This window comes from Aquarana catesbeiana, linkage group LG06 (genome assembly GCF_042186555.1).
Source record: "Aquarana catesbeiana isolate 2022-GZ linkage group LG06, ASM4218655v1, whole genome shotgun sequence".
In the NCBI taxonomy this organism is placed as follows: Eukaryota; Metazoa; Chordata; class Amphibia; order Anura; family Ranidae; genus Aquarana; species Aquarana catesbeiana.
The window spans coordinates 394,360,677-394,380,498 of NC_133329.1; the positions used below are offsets into that span (position 1 = coordinate 394,360,677).

The following is a 19,822-nucleotide window of genomic DNA, read 5'->3' on the forward strand; positions in this document are numbered from 1 at the left end:
AACCCTCCTTTTGAGGGGACGCCCCCGCTCTATCAGGTGGGTGGAAGGCTGCTCCAATTTGCAGACATTTTGGAGAAGAGTGGGTCACCTCAACAGTGTCCTGCGGTTACAAGCTGGAATTACCAAGGTTTCTAAGATCCAACGTTCCTGCGGAAGGGCGTGATCATACAGGTTCCGGGGTGCAAATGAGGCACAGGGTTTTATTCGAACCTGTTCACGGTTCTAAAGCCAAATGGGGACATAAGGCCAATCTTGGACCCAAGATCCCTGAACCAACATCTCTTAATCCAATCCTTCAGGATGGAGTCAGTCTGCTTGGTAGAAGCCTCGCTCCAAATGGGAGACTTCTTTGCCTCCATCGATATCAAATGTGTATTTACACGTACCTTTCAGCCTCATCAGTGGTTCCTGCGATTTACAGTAGAGGAACGTCATTTCCGGTTTGTGGCACTGGCCTTCGGGCTTGCCACAGCACCTCGAGTGTTTACAAAGATCCTAGCACTTATTTTGGGTCTTGTAAACCTAAAGTGTCACTAAACCCGGCTGTAGACGGTTCGAAGTTCAGCATGTACCGGCCAAGATTCGAACCATGTATGGACAGACTGAATGTACCCAAGTTGATCAATCAACTTGGGTACAACCAGCCTGCCAGATTTTACATGCGATTATCGCTAGCAGCTGTCAAAGCCGCTTTCAATAATCGCTGTTCTCATGGCGTGGACGGCTTGGTGGTTGCATGAAAAAAATTTGCACCGTCTATGGCCGGCCTGAGCAACACTAGGCAGCACAGGCACAAAATGACCTTGGCTTTCTGTCATTCTACATGAATGATTTTTGTTTTGTTTACATCATTGATCTCACCAATATGGAGAGCCGCCTCTACGCATCTCAACTCAATACAGACATACGCATATCTGTTTGCACTATGGTCCTTTTTTCAGAAGATCTGCCAGCGGGATCTCCCTATATTTCAGTATTGGTATACCCCTGTGCATGAGCCCTTGGCTATTATTTTCATATACTCATTGCGGCTGATTTACTAAATAGTTTACTTCAATTATTGAGTCCTGTGAAAATTAAACCCGTTTACTTTATGTGCATGATTGGATAATTGAAGTAAATACTTGCAAAATGTATTGTGTAAACAATAATGATCAAATCCTTAAGTAAATTAGCCAGATATTATTGCAGATTGGAGCCTTTTTTATGTGTGTGTGTGTTTGATGGTGTTTGCACTAGTATTTGTGTGTCTTCCAGCTGACGGAGATGCAAATGCTCTCTCCATTCTTGGCAGATTTAACCGGAATGTATTCCTTGTTTCAGGTGTGACCCAGTACACAGACATGGTCAAAGACTTTGATGAGAATAAAGAGAACAAGACTCCAGAGGGCTCTCAGAACGAGGTGGAGTGGATGCAGTATGAGCTGGAGAGGGAGCGAGAGGAGCAGGAACTCCAGCAGGCCTTAGCACAGTCTCTTCAAGAACAGGTGAGGGGTGCAATTCCAATTCCTTTGCGTACTGGTATTACTATAGACCCGATATTTTATTGAGTGGATGTCAGTCTGGAGGAGACTGAATCAGGCAACACCCGTATGATGAGGCACTGTGGCTAAAATAACCGTAGCCCAATAGATTAAAGAGCTGGGGGTGGTAAAAAGCTACACAATGCTGGATGTCGTCCTGCCTAGAAATGGGGTGGGCTGTCTTTAGAAGCGCTCCAGCTTTTAATGCACACTCAGTGTTCATTAAATCTCAGTGTGCAGTGAAATCAAAGTAAAAAATTTCAGTACAGCGGAGGAGCCTGTGCAATTGTGAAAGGTAAGCCTGGAGTTCATAAAGGGGGATCAGCGCTAAAGAAAAATGGGCAGCTTTGCAATAGGTAAATATACGATACCCAAAAAAAACAATAAAGAAAATAATGCAGTGCCTCCAAATCTACAATATTACAGGCTTAAAGCATGTGCTATTAAAACAGCATTTATAATGTGCAAAAAGCATCCACAGTATTCAAAAATTATAAAAATATATCGGTGTGAATAAAGTCCAATGCAAGAGAGTCCAAAATATCGCCGCAAAGAAAGTCTTACACCAGCTATTGAAAAATCATCTCCACCACGCGTGAGCTACAGAACTGAAATGCACTCATTGACATTAAGGCTGGGTTCACACTATTGCAAATTGGATGCGGGTTCCCTCCACATCCAATTCACATTTCAGGAGACTTACCGGCTCTCTATGGAGCCGGTTCACACACCTCCGGGGCGGCTGCAGAGCAATTGCACAGGAGTCCTGTGAGTCTTCTGGTCCTTCAGGTCTGAATTCAGCCAAAAATTCAGACCGAAATTGGACCTGAAACGGTGTACAGGGACGCACCGGACACCTGCTATGAGCCACACAGCAGTGTGAACCCAGCCTAAAACTGCCAGAGGAAAGCAGCAACATGCCCGTTTGTGTCAACAGGGTCCCTCACACGTGGTCAACCAGCTCCATTCTCGCAATGGGGACACCTCGCTTCTCACCCCTGGGGGACAGTCAGAGTGTAGCTCCTGCCCCAATGCGATTCATGCTAATGAAGCTGTGCTGATGGCACATGCTTTAAGTTTTGTAATATTCTATATTTGGTGGCATTATTTTCTTTGCAAGTCTGGAGCTCAGCTTGAACTTAAATGCCCTCACTTTTGCATATATTCACCTTCCCCATAACCATGTTCTGCCACCTGGAGCAAAGAAAAATTCAGAAATACCTGGTACTTTTGGGTATGGGGGGAGCATGCGACTCTTTCCTCTTTTTAACCACTTCCGGACCTTAGTGGATTATCGTTGTTATGGCAGCAGGTAGCTGCCATAACCCCGGTATCCTCTTCTTTGGCCGGCGGTCCGCTTTCTGATAAGAGTGGTCTCTGCTGCAGATTCGCCACAAGATCCCTTTTATCGGCGGCGGGAGAGGGCCCCTCCCGCCGCTCTCCGGTGCCCTCCGCCGCTTACCGGAGCCGCCAGCGGGGCGATCGGATCTTCACCCTTGCTGGGTATGGAGACGAGTGAGGGGAAGATGGCCCCATCTATCTCCATAACATTGCAGGGCGGAAGCGACCTCAAAACGTCACTTCCGCCCATAGATCTTAAAGGACCATTTTTTTTTTTTTTTAATTGCATGCGTGTAAATATGAGATCTGAGGTTGTTTTTACCCATATTTAAGAGGTCCTGTCGTGCTTTTTTTCTATTACAAGGGATGTTTACGTTCCTTGTAATAGGAATAAAAGTGACGCAATTTAAAAAAAAAAAAAAAAGGTGTAAAAATAAAAGGTGAAATAAGGGAAAAAAATAAAAATTTAAACGCACCCCATCCCGCTGACCTTGCATGCAGAAGCGAGCGCATACGTGAGTAGCGCCGCATATGAAAACGGTGTTCAAACCACACATGTGAGGTATTGCCGTGATTGGTAGAGCGAGAGCAATAATTCTAGCCCTAGACCTGTAGAGTTTTTTAAACGTCGCCTATGGAGATTTTTAAGGGTAAAAGTTTGTCGCCATTCCACGAGCGGGTGCAATTTTGAAGCGTGACGTGTTGGGTATCAATTTACTCAGCGTAACATTCTTTCACAATATGAAAAAAAAATTGGGCTAACTTTACTGTTGTCTTACACTTTTTTGAATTAAAAAAAATATTTTGTCCAAAAAAAGTGGGCTTGTAAGACCGCTGCGCAAATACGGTGTGACAAAGTATTGCAATAACCGCCATTTTATTCTCTAGGGTGTTAGAAAAAAAAAAAGTATAATATTTTGGGGTTCTAAGTAAATTTCTAGCATAAACTGTTTTTAACTTGTAAACATCTCAAAAAGAGGCTCGGTTTTTAAGTAGTTAAAAACAAGGCAGCACCGGATGTCTGAGCAGACAAGCGTAAGGTGCCAGAGCTATCACATTGTGTTTGGGAATGAGAGCAACAGTCCTTAGTAGACTCTGACCAGAGCAATGGAGTTTTATTTACATTGGGTTTCTGCTACTTGCGCCTGAAGTTTTACTGGCTTTCCCCTAAACGAAATGTTTGTTACTTTTGAAGGAGGCTCGAGAGCTAAAGGAGGATGATGATTTAAAGCGAGCTACAGAGCTGAGTTTACAAGGTGACATAACATTTTTATGTTTGTTTTTTTTATATGTGTCATCTTGGAAAGTGATAATTAGGTGCTCATTATAACAGCGATAACTTGTAGTTTTGTTATTGGTTACAGAGTTTAATAGCTCAATGATAGATGGGATGATATCGGATGAGGATTCTGGGAATGAGGACATTTTCGACATGGAGTACACAGAAGAAGAAACCGAGGAACTTAAGAGAAACGCAGAGGTAACCTTGATTTACAGCACTATGCCTATTCCACACCTTAATAAAATGAGCAGTGCATGATTTCAAAGTTTTAGGCAGGCATTATAAGAATGATAAGTTGGTTTTTTTCATGTTCAATGTCTAATCATATTGTGCTTTCCACCCTCAGACAGGAGAGCTTCCCCATTCATATCGGCTTGTCAGTGTCGTTAGCCACATTGGTAGTTCCTCCTCTTCTGGTAATAATCCTATCCATTATTTTTGCTTCCTAGACACGTATAGTATTTGTAGCATTTTTTTTTTTTTTTTTTTTTTTTTTTTTTTTTTAAGGGTCAGTAAACCCCAAGTTTCTTTTTATTGTCCTTGCCTGTATAATTGCTCTTACTTTGTGCTCTAGGGACGCACTGATACCTGTTTTTTTTTAAGAGCGAGTACTCGCCAATACCAATTACTGATACAGTGCGATACGATTGGAGCCCATACAAAAGGAATGTGCAGGAAACGGAATGTGATTTGGACAGATATCGCACCTTATTCCTGTTCAAATCACATGCAATTCTTTGCAGTGCGATTTGTGCCCATTTTTCATGGGCTCAAATCGCACCGCAAAGGTATTGGTTTAGGTATCGGAGCATTTGCACGAGTAAAAGTACTCGTGCAAATGCTTAGTAACCATACCAGTATCAGTGCTCAGTGTTTCTTTCAATGCTATATTTTTATACATTCAATACTATATTCACGGCATATGTTCCAGTTTTCCCTTGGGAGGAAGTCCTGCTTTTAATGTGAGCTCGAGGATGATATGAAAGAAGACATCCCCAGCATGCCTTTTGAAGTGCAGTTTTCTTTCCAATGGCAACTAGGTGTTGCAGTCATTAGCTGTGCAATCTGTTCCAGAAGCAGGTCTGATTGAGAAACTTTCAACCTATTGCACCCTGTGGCCAGCATGGAGGAGCATGCACATCTAAAAGGATGCCAAGCCTCTTCTTTCATATTGGGAAATATAATATAGGAGTAAGATTTGGGACTTTTATATAAAACATGCAGCCAAGGAGGTATCTTCCACATTAGGCTTGAGCTCAGTTTTGTCACATGCTGAAACAACTCTCTGCCCAAATATCAGACAGTGAAGTGAGGAGGTCCAATAGGCTACATTATGTGACCGCAAGATAAGAGGCAACATAAAGGGTATTTGAGCTTGGTGAAATTCTGCAATTGGTAATGGGATTATATAATCTTTAATTACTGAGGTTTATTTTCCATAGGTCACTATATCAGCGATGTGTGTGATGTAAAAAAACAGACCTGGTTTACATATAATGATTTGGCTGTATCAAGGACACAGGAGAACACCGTTCAGAGTGATCGAGACAAAAGCGGCTATATATTCTTTTATATGCACAAGTAAGTGTTTTTGCCTGCCAGTTCTGCCACAGAGTTTTCATTTTAACATAAACCTAACATGTTGCATATATTTAAAGTGCAATTATAAGAAAAATCTAAATTGACACCTGATGCAGACTGCGACTACGAGCATTAAAAGATAAGTTCACCCTTCGAACATTTTCCACCTGTTTTTTTATGTTTATATAGGGCTTAGTTTTTATATGTTCTGGCAGCTGCAGCCTCACCCACCACCCCGGGGGAATGAAGCAGCCCACATGGCCGCGTCACCTATTCAGTTTCCTGTATGAATGCCTACAAGGACCATCAACCATTGCAGCTGACTGCTTGCAGTTCCCAATGAACTGCAAAGGGGACTGGTGAGCGCTCTTGTAGTCGATTTGATTCTTTCCACTCTCAAGTAACAGCCTGTTACTTGAGAGTGGCACGCTGCTATGCAGAGCGCCACAGATTGCACCTGCAGTCTTCTGGTCATGGGTGTAATACTGTGCAGGCTCCTTAAAAAATGTTCACTTTTTTTACCGGCAAAGAATAAGATATCAGAGCTGCACCAGATTTTGCACTCTCCAGTTTTAGTAAATAACCCCAATCAACTTCCAGGTTTTAATGTCAAAGCTTAAATTATAAATTCACCTTTTAAAATAAATAAATAAAATAAATGCACATCTTTTTGCAGGTAAACAAATGTGCATTTTTCTTTTTAATTGGGAACCTGGAAAGCATTGCACCAAAGATCAGCAGATTGTGTGCTATGAAGGGCTCTTGCAGACTCTGTATGCAAGCCGTTTAGCCGTACATCGTACGGCCAACTAGTTACACATTAACAGGAAGCATCAATGGACTGCCACAGCACTCAACAGTGTTGTGGTAGTTCATTGCGATCTATAAGCTGTCAGCTGCAAAGGCTGCTGGACCCTGTAGTTTTCCCACATGGCCGTGTTCTCTGCAGATTCTGACAGAGGGCCGGTGACATCGGTGAGGGGCGGGGGCCGGTGGATTTGTAACATGGTACATGTTCCACCCTGAATATGGGTGTAATTTGTTACAAAAGGTGAATTTATTCTTGTTTTGAACAAGCTGAAGTTAGAAGCTGATTTGGCTACCATGCACAGCTGTAGCACATTCTGAGTGTACCAGTGTTCGTAAATCTCCCCCTTTGTTTTAGTTAGTAAATCTCCCCCTTTGTTTTAGTTAGTAAATCTCCCCCTTTGTTTTAGTTAGTAAATCTCCCCCTTTGTTTTAGTTAGTAAATCTCCCCCTTTGTTTTAGTTAGTAAATCTCCCCCTTTGTTTTAGTTAGTAAATCTCCCCCTTTGTTTTAGTTAGTAAATCTCCCCCTTTGTTTTAGTTAGTAAATCTCCCCCTTTGTTTTAGTTAGTAAATCTCCCCCTTTGTTTTAGTTAGTAAATCTCCCCCTTTGTTTTAGTTAGTAAATCTCCCCCTTTGTTTTAGTTAGTAAATCTCCCCCTTAGTTTTTCGTAAAAAAAAAAAAAAAAAAAAAATCTCCCCACTTTGTTCTTCGTAAAAAAAAAAAAAACCTCCCCCTTTGAATACGGTATCTATCGTCCCCATCGTGTAGTAAATCTCCCCCTTTGTTTTAGTTAGTAAATCTCCCCCCCTTTGTTTTAGTTAGTAAATCTCCCCCTTTTGTTCTTCGTAAAAAAAAAAAAAAAAATCTCTCCCTTTGAATACGGTATCTATCGTCCCCATCATGTCCAGCAAACCCATTAATATAAGAGTTTATGCAAGCAGTTGATTTGCAGATGCAAATTGGGGGTTTTCAACCCATTAGATACATTTTTTATGTTAATTTATTCAAATTTTTTTTTTTTTTTTTTTTCACCAGAGACATTTTTGATGAACTTGTTGAAGAGGAGAAAAAGTCGCAGGTTACAACCGCTGAAGCCAACAGGTCATCCAGAGCTCTGTGACTCCCCTGAATTTACAGGACTGTACACTTGCACTGGACTGCGATCTTCAAGGCGCCCTCGGCCCAAAGACTTTGAAATAAAGCAAATTTCTTTCCTCTGGTGACACTTTTTTGCTATAGCTGGGTGCCACCTTGAGACCTGGGACACCATGACACATCTGCAAACTGCCTCTGATCTATCCAGAAGTGGTCTGCCTAGCCCTGACCCCCCCTTCATTCAGCAATACGATTTGGATGTCCCAATGGCTTAAGCCATCAGTAAGGAACCTCATGACACTACACTGCTGCAGTCAGCGGAGGCTGCCCAGTTTGTTGTATCAGAAACCTGTTGGTTTTTCGCATTCCCTGAGGATTTGCTTGCCCTGGCGTGAAGGAAGTCTTCATTTCATTTTTGGAGAGAAATATTTCTATGAGAGAAATCTATCTTTTTGGTATTATTTATATTGAGAACTGTTAACAGCAAAACCACATATGAATGATTTTTCTTCTGATTGTTCAGAGCAATAAGATGAAACTTAAGAATTTAAAGTATAAGCTGCTCTTTTGGGCCTATTGGAATAAAACCCAAGTCCAGGCAAAACCCCTTTTGTTTAGACAGAGTGGGGAAGGGATAGAACCCATGTAAGGTTTTTACTGTGGTCTGTGACCCCCCCCATTTTCAAGCTTTTGCTCTTTCTGACCAGACAGGAAATGGAGGAAATTCTCCACGAGCAGAAACAGACTTCAACATCTACTTTTTGTTTTCAGTAAAAGGGGAATGGCATAGAACCTCTGTCAGGTTTTTTACTCTCTGTATGTGTTAGTCCTGGTGACAACCGGTCCCCTCAATTCTTGTCCTGTGTTCACAGGGATGGGTGAGTTGAAATCTAGGTTTGCACCAATATCGGTGCCGATGCTTTGCATTTTCACATGCACTCCTGCAAATGCTCCGATACCTTTTTGTGGTGCGATTCGAGTCCAAACGAAATGAATGGGCTCAAATTGCACTGCAAAAAATTGGCACGTGATTTGAACAGAAATGCAGTGCGATTTCCTTTCTGAAACGCATGCGGTTTCCCCCACAACTCCTGTTTTGAATCCAGACTTGTTGTAGTGACTTCAGCCTGGGCTTCACACAGGAGTGGTGCGAGAAACTGCATGCAATTCAGACAGGAATTACTCCGCAATTCCTGTTCAAATCCTATGTGATTCTTTGCAGGGCGATTTGAGCCCATACATTATGTATGGGCTCAAATCGCACCACAAAGGTATCTGTTTCAAGTAGACATGTGCAATTCGTTTAGTTCCAAATTTGTTTTTTTTTTTTAACGAATTTTGACAAATTCGTTCATTTCCGAATTTTTCAATTTCCAAATTTTCTTTTTTCCAAGATTTTCTTTTTCAAATTTTCTTTTTTTTCAAATTTTCTTTTTTTTCAAATTTTTCTTTTTTTTCAAATTTTCTTAAATTCAAAAATTAGGAAATGTGAAAATCCAAATTTTAGAATTTCCAAAAAAAGCAAGAAAACAAACACATTTTTTGTCAGTGCACATGTCTAGTTTCAGGTATCTAAGCATTTGCATGAGTAGTGGTGCACATGCTAGGTATTGGCACCGATACTGATGCAACCCTAGATTTCACCTCCCCCTATCCCTGTTAACACAGGACAATTACTGAAGGGACCGGTCGGTTGTCACCAGGACTTGAATCCTACAGACAGTAATAAACCTGGCAGGGTATCCACACCTTTTTCAATTTTACTGAGAAAAAACAAAAAAGGTATCTGCAAAGTACTTGACCGAAATTATCGGTACCCATACTGGCCAGTAAAAAAAAAAATTGGTATGGGTGCATCCCTAGTGAAATCTTTCCAGCATGGGGTCATGGACAGCAGTAGAAACTGTGAATATATTTATTCTTCCCAAGTCTATCCAAAGGCAATATAAATAAAAAAAAAGTTTTGCTTAGAGTTGAGTTTTAACGTGTCTTCGTAGGAACGGTGTGCGCTGCCTCATTGCCACCAGTCAGATTCAGCCTCTAGTTCTCAATGGATTTCTTATTTTTGTGGCCGTGAGGCAGAATGGGAACGGTTCCTGCCGAAAACTTAATCGGGCCTTTTACTTTTTTTTATTTTTTTTTTATTTTTTTGTAATGACCTGTGTGGACGGGTAACATGTCTGGTTTATGTTCTGTGAGTTCAATCTTTTTCAGTGATTTCTGTTGTACGGTGAATACAGAGAGCGCAGCATATGGCAGCTGGAATCTAAGAAGGTTTATAGAAGCAAGCCTTAAACTTTTTGAATGCAGCAGCGAGCAAGATACGTTTTGTGGGGTTTTTTTGTTGTGTGTTTTTTTTTTTTTTTTTTTTTAATAACTTTGCTAACAAAAACCTTTTCTAAGAGAATATAGCCTTGTTCCTCCCTAGCTCAGTAATTTGGCAGCCAGTGATGGTTATATAAGTTGCTGCATAAAGGTTTAAGTATAACTAAAGGCAAAACTACTTTGTTTAGTTTTGGATAGTGGAGAGGGATTAGAACCCCTGTCATTTTATTATCTGTGCCTCCGTTAAGGAGATTCACCCTCTTTTTATTTGTCCTGTTTTACCATTATTGAAAGTAAAAAAAAAAAAAAAAATCCCAGATTTTGGATTGTCCCCAGAAATGTAATAGGGAAATCTTCCAGTGCGGACACTAGTCCTGGTGACCTGGGGGGTCCCCCAGAAATTCCCTTAATTTGCAGGGATTTCCTCTCACTTCCTGTTTGGCTATGGGACAGGAAGTGAAGGGAAATCTCCGCACTGGAAGAACACAGGTGGTGAAAAAAAAAAAGATAGGTTATAAGTAACCCTCCCTTACTCTATCCAAAGTAAAAAAAAAAAAAAGTTTTGCCTATAGCTCTACTTTAAACTCTCATTATTAAAGCATAACTAAAGGCAAAACTTTCATTTTTGTTTTTGATAGAGCGGAGAGGGATTATAACACTACATAATTTAGACACTTTTTTTTTTTTTTTTTTTTTTCTGTTTTGGCTATGGGACAGGAAGTGAAGGGAAATCTCTGAAATGGGACACAGATGGCAAATAAAAATGACAGGGGTTATAACCCTCCCTGACTTTATCCAAAATGGAACTACAGTTTTGCCTATAGTTCTGCTTTGTAGTCTTGTAGTCCTGCTGTAGCTGAAAGCCTGCCTGAATTTAACAAAATAGACACTGGCTTATTAATCAATTCTACAAACCCCGTAGAGGCAGCTAGACGACAGCCAGACGTGATTGACAATCAATCTTGGGTCACCAAGGTGACTGTTTTTTTTTTTAACCCTTTATATCTATATTTGTACGTCTTCATATCTCTGGCCATTACTCGTCCTTTCAGTTCTTTAGAAAGTGTACTCTCCATTTCTTATCGTTTTTACAGATTTTGTTGGTTCTTTGTGTGATCATCGTTCAGGAGTTTCTCCAGCAGGGATAAATTCAGTATGCTACTTTAGCATTGTCCAGCAGGCTGAGAAATGTTTTGTTTTTGTTTTTTTCTTTGGCTTGTTGATGTAGCAGCTTCAATCTTCCGCAATGCAATTTTGTTAAAAACGTGGGTTCTGTTCTTTGGGTTTAATTTTGAATGAGATGTATTTTGAATTTGATGTACATATTATATCCTATTTAACTGTTTTAGGCTTTGTTTTTATGTTGTCTTTCCTTCTTTTTTTTGTTGTTTTTTTGTTCTGTAAGAAACAGAATTATAAAACGGTTCAATAATGCACTGCATCTCCTGTTTTGTTTGCTGGGATTCAGATGTAGTAAATTTTGCTAAAAAATGCAAATCGATCACACTCGAAACGAAGATTTAAAGTGGAGGGCCACCCTAAAATAAAAAATTGCATGAAATATCGTTATAAATTAAAAAAAAACATTTGCAAAAAAAAAAATGTTTAAACTTACCTAAACCCTTGTTGCTAGGCAGTCTTCCTAATCTGCCTCTTCCTATTCCACGGCGTGTCCTGCTCCTCGGTGAGCGGCCCCATTGCCTTCTGGGAACTGTGTGTGTTCCCAGAAAACCACGGGGTCATTCAGAGAGCGCCGCGCGCAGTAGGAAATTGGCAGTGAAGCTGCAAGGCTCAACTGCCTGTATCCCTTACTTAGGATGGCGGTGCCGGGACCCAAGGGACGAGTCGGCCTCGGGCGGCCGACATCGCGGGTACCCAGGACAGGTAAGTCTACTTATTTAAAGTCAGCAGCTACAGTGTTTGTAGCTGCTGACTTTAAAAAAAAAAATTTCGCTGGCCGGAATCCCACTTTAAGCCTCATACACACGATCAGATTTTCCGCAGATAAAGCGTCAGACTTTTGTCCGAAGGGGGTTGGCCAGGAACTTGTCTTGCATACAAACAGCACACAATTGTTGGCCAACAAACACGAACATAGTAAAGTACTACGTGTTTTTTTCCATCTCTTTAGAGCCACCCTTTGGGCACCTTCTGCTAATGTCGTTGTGTTTTGAGCATTGATTCCGAGCATGCGTGTTTGTACTTTGGTCCAACAGACTTGTGTACACACGCTCGGAAAATCGACAACACACCGTTGTCCGTGGAAAGTTTTATAAACCTGCCATCCAACATTTGTCCACGGAAAGTTGGCCAACAATTGTCTGATGGAGCGTACAAACGGTCGTTTTTTCCACCAACAGCCTGTCATCACACAATTCCCGTTGGAAAATCCGATCGTGTGTATGAGGCTTAAGGCTTCATTCACATCTGAACGATCTATGTCACTAGAAGCCCAAATGATGAAGTTGAAGTCTTATTTTGGTCACACTGTCAGGAGAGCGAGATCACTGGAGGAGGAAATAATGTTTGGGAAGATCAAAGGAACCTGGCGAAGAGGAAGACCGACTACTAGGCTGTTGGACACATTGAGGGTGGATTTACTAAAACCGAAGAGTGCAAAATCTGGTGCAGCTCTGCAAAGGAACCAATCAGCTTCCAGGTTTTTTTTTTTTGTTTTTTGTTTTTTTGGTCAAAGCTTGTTTGAACAAGCGGACGTTAGAAGCTGATTGGTTTCTATGCACAGCTGCACCAGATTTTGCACTCTCCCGTTTTAGTAAATCAACCCCCAGAGTGCAGAATCTGGTGCAGCTACACAAGGGAACCAATCGGCTTCCAGGTTTTTCTGTCAAAGCTTAAAGTGTTACTAAACCCACTAGCCTGCATTCACTATATCTGGTCTCCCACAGTACACTGAACATGCAAATGCAATTATTTTAGTAAATATAAACTGCTAAATACCTTTTTTTTTTTTTTTTTTTTTTTTTTTTTCTTTCGTTCATCGATGGACACAGCGCCTCCTTAATCTTGACCATTGGGTTATATCGCCTCTGCAGGAGTAGGACTAGGCAGAACAGAAAAACGCCCATGGGCTGTCCTCAGTCAGTATATTTTTTGTTTAATTAGTTTTTATTAAGAAGCAGAAGAAGTATACAATGTATATTGAGTCAAATAGCCACCAAAATACAATCATGAATGGTTTAGAGAACACATGACGCATAAAATAGCATACTTCCCCATTTACTGTTATGTTGAATTAAGTAGAAGGAAAGAATAAGAAAAAGTGAGGAGACGAAAGAAAAGATCCTTTGTTCACTAATAATGTCTACTTAACAGTTTACATGGGTTGAGACATAATATCCACGTATGTGGTAGTATATTTGAAGGCAAACCAACAGGACCATATTTTCTTTGCAAGATCTGATTTGTTTTTTAGGGTAAGGGTCATGTCTTCCATATAGTAAACGTGATCCACTTTCAGCAACCATTTACGTAATGTTGGAATGGTTGTTTTTTTCCAATATAAAGGAATGAGTGCCTTTTGCAGCATTTAAGTAAATGTGGAGTGATTGATTTTTTATAAGGTCCAGTTGGTTTACCTGTGCAGTGAAATAAGACATACCACGGGTCATTTGGAACTTCCCACCCTTGAATTTCCTTGATCCAATATAAAATGGCTAGCCAAAACGGACGGATCAGTGGGCAGAACCACCATATGTGGGCGTGTGTTGCCCTCTCTCCACATCCCCTCCAGCACAATGGAGATGTTTGTGGGAAGAACTTATGTAACATCACAGGCGTATAGTGCCACCTTGTCAATAGCTTGTACTTTGCTTCTGCCATTCTAGATGCTCCGGAGGATGTGTGTGCTATTAAAAGAATGGTGGACTTTTGATTTGGCTGTAGTGTTTTTTGTAAGTCTTGTTCCCAGTTGTGGAGGAAAGTGGGGGCGTTCGGAGAGGCCAACGCAATCAGGGACTGATAAAAGTATGAAACAGGTTTCTCCAATGGTTGGTCTTCTGAGAAAGCAACTTCCAGAGGAGAAAGCTCTGAAAAGGATCTCGGTGGTTTCGGAAGGAAGCATACAAAGGCTGCTAATTGTCTGTATCTCCAATGATCCATTGTGGAGATGCTGGAGTTGGGTAGCAGTGCAGACAAAGGCAGTATTCCTGAGGCATTGGTAACGTGGTGTAGTAAAATTTGAGGTCCGAGATTCCAGACATGTATCCCGGAATCAATATTTCCAGGGGGGAAGTAATTATGACTGGACAAGGGAAGGGGTGGAGAGTTATATGGCCAATTGAACATCTTACATATCGAGTCCCATGACATGAGGGAGGAGCGAGACAACGGTGATGTGGTTTTGGACAAGCGTCTGTATTTTCCAGGTATCCATATTTGTGTAAGAAGATCCGTGCCACTAAGATCCATTTCCAAAGACACCCAGCTTTTGGAACCTCTATGATACTTACAGTCAGATATTCTGTTCAACACAATGGCCCTGAAGTAAGACCTAAAGTCCGGAAGGGCTAGACCTCCCTCCCTCTTGGATCTAATAATAAGGGACCTAGGAAGTCTCCTATTCCAAACATATCTACCAATAACAGAGTTTAGTATTTAAAAAAAACCTTGGTATACCATATGGTATCATCTGAAACCGAAATAACACCCTGGGCAGAATATTCATCTTTACAACTCCAATCCTACCCAAACCAGGAATGGCCAATCTGGGACCACTTCTGAAGGTCCGATCTAATTGTATTTAGAAGAGGGATGTAATTTGTGTGGAATAATGAAGTCAGTTATGGGGTGAGAAAAATACTTAAGTATTTCATCTTCCTCACCTGCCAACTAAAGGGGAAGGCTTATTTTAATTGGGTCACAGTAGAATTGGGAATAGATATATTCAAAATTTCTGATTTTGACATGTTAATTTTGAAATTAGACACCATACTGAATTGTGAGAATTCTGACATGAGATTGGGCAGGGTCATCAGGGGCTGTTGAACGTAAAACAGAATATCGTCTGCATATGCAGCATACTTATGTTCTGAGTCACCTACGACTATTCCATGGATATTTGGGTTTTGTCTTATGATAGAAAGGAAGGGTTCTAATGATAGGGTAAACAAATTAGGTGAAAGAGGACAACCCTGACGCGTACCATTGTGCAAAGGGTATCACTTAAGGTGCCATTTATGCGTAGTTGTGCAGTAGGGTGGTTGTAGAGCGCGGAGATTTGAGCTATCAGAGATGACCCAATGCCCAGATGGGTCAATGTGGTCATTAGGAACTCCCAGTCCACCCTATCAACCCTTCTCCGCGTCAGTTGAAAGCAAGAGGGTGGGCTGAGAGACTCCACGAACATGTGATATTAGCAAAAGAGATCGGAGAGCATTGTCTCTAGCTTCCCTACCTGGGATAAAGCCTGTTTGGTCCTTAGAAATCCATTTGTGGTATCTGGGGAAGGAGTCTATTTGCGATGGCTTTAGCATATAATTTAGTGTCAATATTAAGTAGCGAGATGGGACGGTAACTCCCGCAGTTAGTGGGATCTTTACCGGGTTTGGGGATGATCGTAATGTGTGCATGAATTGTCTCGGGGCGGAGGTCACCACCTGAGGAAATCGTGTTAATGGAGGGTGACAAATGAGGTAACAATGCATCTGCAAAAGAATGATAATAGGCAACCGTAAATCCGTCAGGGCCCGGCGCCTTACCTGTAGCCATTGCTTTTAAAGCTATACGTAGTTCCGAGGTGGTGACCTCCCCCTCTAACGAGTTGAGTATATCAGGTGGTAGTCTAGTTAAGTTTGCTTGTTGTAGGTACTCCTCAATGAGTCGCGTCCTATCTTCTCTATCTTTAATCGAGGGCTGGACATGGTATAAATTTTGATAGAACTCTCTGAACTCCTTGGCTATATTAGGGGTGTCATGGGACAAAGTGGCTGAGGAATTTTTAATTTTAGCTATGAAAGAGGCGGATTTCTTTTGTTGCAGTGATCGAGCCAGTAAGCGGCTTGGTCTGTCGCCCCATTCGTAGAAACGTTGAGCCACTATGCTTGCCTTTTGCTTGTGTTCTAAATGAAAGAGTGATTTCAATTCCTCCCTCTTTGTGGTCAAGGTGTGAAAAACAGTTACTGACTGGCTAGCTTTATGTTGTTGTTCGAGTACTCTAATTTCGCTGAGTAATTTAGACTGTTGGAATATGCGTTCTCTTTTTTTCCTGGCTCCTAATTCTATTAGTTTGCCCCGTATGTGGGCCTCCCAAAGTACCCCTGCGGATATGTCAGGTTGGGAATTTTCTTGAAAGTATAAAGAGAGTTCCTTACCTATCGCTTGTTTATCAATCTCATCAGCAATAAGTTCCTCATTAAGTTTCCAATTAGTAGATTTAAAGGGGAGGGATGGAACTTTAATAGTGATCATGACCGGAGCATGATCAGAGAGGGGGGAGATTTCAATTGAAGACTTCACCATTAAGGGTAAATGATGATGGTCAATAAAAAACAGATCAATTCTGGAATAGGTCTGATGGACCTGAGAGTAATGAGTAAAGTCTCTTTCCCTAGGGTGCATAATCCTCCAGACATCCATTAATTGAGAATCATGTAAGTTCTTGCGAATAAATCTTAAACGAGTATGAGAAATGCTAGAGCTCCCTCTGAAAGTGTCAAGGTCCCAGAGGCCTGTTAAATTCACCGGCAAGGAGAATGCACCCATGGGAAAAGTCCCTCAATTTCTTCAGTGTGGAAGAGATGAAGCCTGCCTGGTTACGGTTAGGAGAATATAGAGTTGCCAAGGTTTAGAGCATACTGCCCAGGGTGCCCTTCGAAAACAAACAACGTCCTAATGGATCACTTGACATGGAATCTAATGTAAACACAAACCCTCTGCGGAACCCGATGGCCACGCCCTTTGCTTTATGTACATCAGAAAGGCCATAGTACCACGTGGGTTACTGATGTGAGTTATGTTTTACACTTGTGGTATGTGTAAGGTGGGTCTCCTGCAGGAAAATCACATCCCCCTGCAGGCGGCCCAGTTCTCTGTACAGACTATGTCTCTTTCTGGGAGCATGTAACCCCCGTCCATTGATTGAGAGTAAGTTTACCTTAGCCACGGGAGCCGTGAGAGGGAATTAGTGAGCATCGATACAGTGAGGAGATGGACCTGAGGCAGAGGGAAAAGGGATGGGGTAGGGAGGAGGGAGGTGGGGAAGAAAAGGAAGAGGATAAGGAAAGTAGCAAAGGGAGAGGAGAGAAAATCATTAACCTATAAGGAGCAAAAAACACAGATCACCACGGGGGGGGGGGTGGTGTGTGTGTGTGTGTGTGAATACAAGTGCACGCATATCATTGCAGTGCAAAAACAGGATGCACATGAGGCCCAGCACCCCCACATCCATACCCCACAGAGGAACAGGAACATGAGGGCGCGAAGCCACACGGCTCCTATTAAAGGGGGGGTGATAGCGCCTGGGCATCCAGACACAAACACCTAGGAGAAAGTGAGCAGCGTCTCAATGCCCCGGCGCCGACACTATATGTTGTAAAGAATAAAGACACCAATAAATAGTCATATGTGAGAGGAAAAAGTTACACCATGCTAAACAAGCATCTATATAAAATCGTAACTTGCATAGCCGGACTACTTAGCTAAAGGCCTCATCCTGAACTTGGAGCAGTGTATGTCAAACTTAAGAAAATAAAGCTAGTAACTAACAGACACATGCTCCCTATTAACAAACCCAATGTAGGATTAAACTGGGCCGAATGAACTTGCTAAGTAATGATTTCAACTTCCATCAGGAGATGAGGCTGTGAAGTAGTACTGCAGACTAGATATTCAAGTTAGCTGTGGAGAAGATCCGGTTATAGAGGAGCGATGTTTGCGAACGACCTTCTGCCATTTTGGTTCAGAATTAGGAGGCAGAGGTGGGATGCCATCTTGCCAACCAGGTATCTCCGGAGGGGGTATGTTCATGTCTAGGCAGAACTTTTCCAGGTCCTCTGGGAATCTAAGTACAGCCGTTTTACCATCTCTGCTAGCTATGAGGGCGGCAGGAAAGCCCCATCTGTAGTTGATAGATGCATCCCGAAAGAAGGAAAGATTTGCACCATCAAAGTCAAGTGAGGCAGCCTCTCTGGCCTTTTTCATAATTAGTTCTTTTTCAGGGTAGTGATGCACTCTGCATATAATATCCCTCGGGATATCAGAGGAAAGGTTACGTGGTCGGAGGGCTCGGTGAGCACGGTCTATTTGCAGGGGATGGTCCACAGGCCGACTGAGGAGGCCATTAAAGATACCCCGGATGGAGGGGAGTAAATCATCATCCCTTGTCGCCTCAGGGAGACCCCTAATCCTGATATTGTTTCACCTGTTGCGATTTTCCTGATCCTCTACTTTATATAGGGCCATTCTGTGTGCTACAGCGAGTTGGCGAATAGAGGACTGTAAAGCTCTAATGGCGGCCGCATGGCGGTCTAGGCGCTGCTCAGTCTCCTCCACCCTCTCTAGGACCTGAGAGAGATCTGACTGCACTGCAGAGATACCCTTCCTGATAACCCGCTCAAGGCCCAACAGCATGGATGCCAGATCAGTCTTAGTGGGTAAGTCACTCACCAAGGTAGCGACCCCTGAGCGTGTATGTGTGCTCACCTCTTCCTCCGCTCCGGCTGACGAGGCGGGAGAATGGCGTCTGAGTTCAGGCCTGGTGCAGGAGGCGGAGCCCGCTCTCGAAGTCATGCTGCGGGGCGAGCGGCCTAGGCCGTCCGTATCCTCCATGTCCTCCGATTCTGCGGACAAGAACCGCTTGATCGAGCGCGCCGAGGTTCCCTTCTTAGGCAGGGGCTTACCGGATCTTTTCCTCATCGTTAGTGGTAAAGTAGCGATGATAATTGCGCAATAAAAGGCTGTGTATGTGTTGTGTCGGCGCCGGAGCTCAGGGGAGATGCGTCTGCTCTACAGCATGCCGAAAACCACACCCCCCGTCCTCAGTCAGTATATAACCCCCCTCCCTGGTCTAGGTATTCAGTTTATTTTTGTCTAGTCAGGAGTAAGGATCTAGCTCCTTGCTGGGATCTTTTGGTCCTAGCAAATTTTACTTTTTGTCTTTCTTCCATGCATTTTTTCCTGGAAGATCTGCAATCAACTGCCAGGCTGGGCGACAGGTTGGATAACTTACATTCAGTGGTCTCCCCAGTCCAGCCAGCGAGCATGTGCAGACTACAGCTACGCGCTAGGTCGGCCGCGACATAGCCTCAACAGACGGAGGCTGGCCCGCGAGTTAAACGTCTCGCGGGGTTGCATACGAATGGGCGCTGGTCTGAGTCGCAGCGGTCCCTTGGCCGACAGCCCCTACTTCGGTGGCAAGGAGTTCTGTCTGGAGGGTCACCTGCACTATGGATTGGTAAGTACAGTCCCCCTTTTCCCCCTTTGTGCGGTGTGGGGTGGACGCGGGTACCCGCCAGGGATGGTCAGACCTGCCGGCAGGATCCCTCCTCCCATCCTAAAGTCCCTTGGTTAAACTGGGCTTCCCCCCTCCCCCCCACGGATTGGTGGGAGTCCCAGGGCAGGCAGCAGAGACCCCTGGGGGTCTCCCCAGCCATTCCCTTTTTGGGTGTGTGTCCTGCCCTGGCGGTATGGGGGGGGGGGTTCCAGTGCAGGAGACCCCTAGGTGCATGTCCTGCTGTGTGTGAGGTAGTGTGCAGTTTTGGAGGTCCCAGAGCACAGCGGTGCAGAGTGCATAGCGGTGTCCCCTTAAATGTTCACCCGTCTTTGGGCATCCTTGTGCATCTCCCTCTCTGCTGATATAGGTACCCTGGACATTGGGGTGTCCCTTAGTGGTGTCAGAGTTAACCTATAA

At 43.0% G+C, this 19,822-nt stretch overlaps 1 protein-coding gene across 2 annotated transcripts in view; it reads left to right on the top strand.

The window, feature by feature from the left end:
- USP37 (ubiquitin specific peptidase 37) overlaps positions 1–11,391 on the top strand; it is a 52,720-nt gene extending 41,329 nt beyond the window's left edge. For both annotated transcript variants that reach the window (XM_073634372.1, XM_073634371.1), the window contains 6 exons: positions 1,324–1,487; positions 4,060–4,120; positions 4,229–4,344; positions 4,493–4,562; positions 5,589–5,727; positions 7,573–11,391. In XM_073634372.1, the coding sequence (XP_073490473.1) occupies positions 1,324–1,487; positions 4,060–4,120; positions 4,229–4,344; positions 4,493–4,562; positions 5,589–5,727; positions 7,573–7,657 (635 nt within the window). In that variant the 3' untranslated portion in view covers positions 7,658–11,391. The remainder of the gene's footprint in view (positions 1–1,323; positions 1,488–4,059; positions 4,121–4,228; positions 4,345–4,492; positions 4,563–5,588; positions 5,728–7,572) is intronic.
- The last annotated feature ends 8,431 nt before the right edge of the window (positions 11,392–19,822 follow it).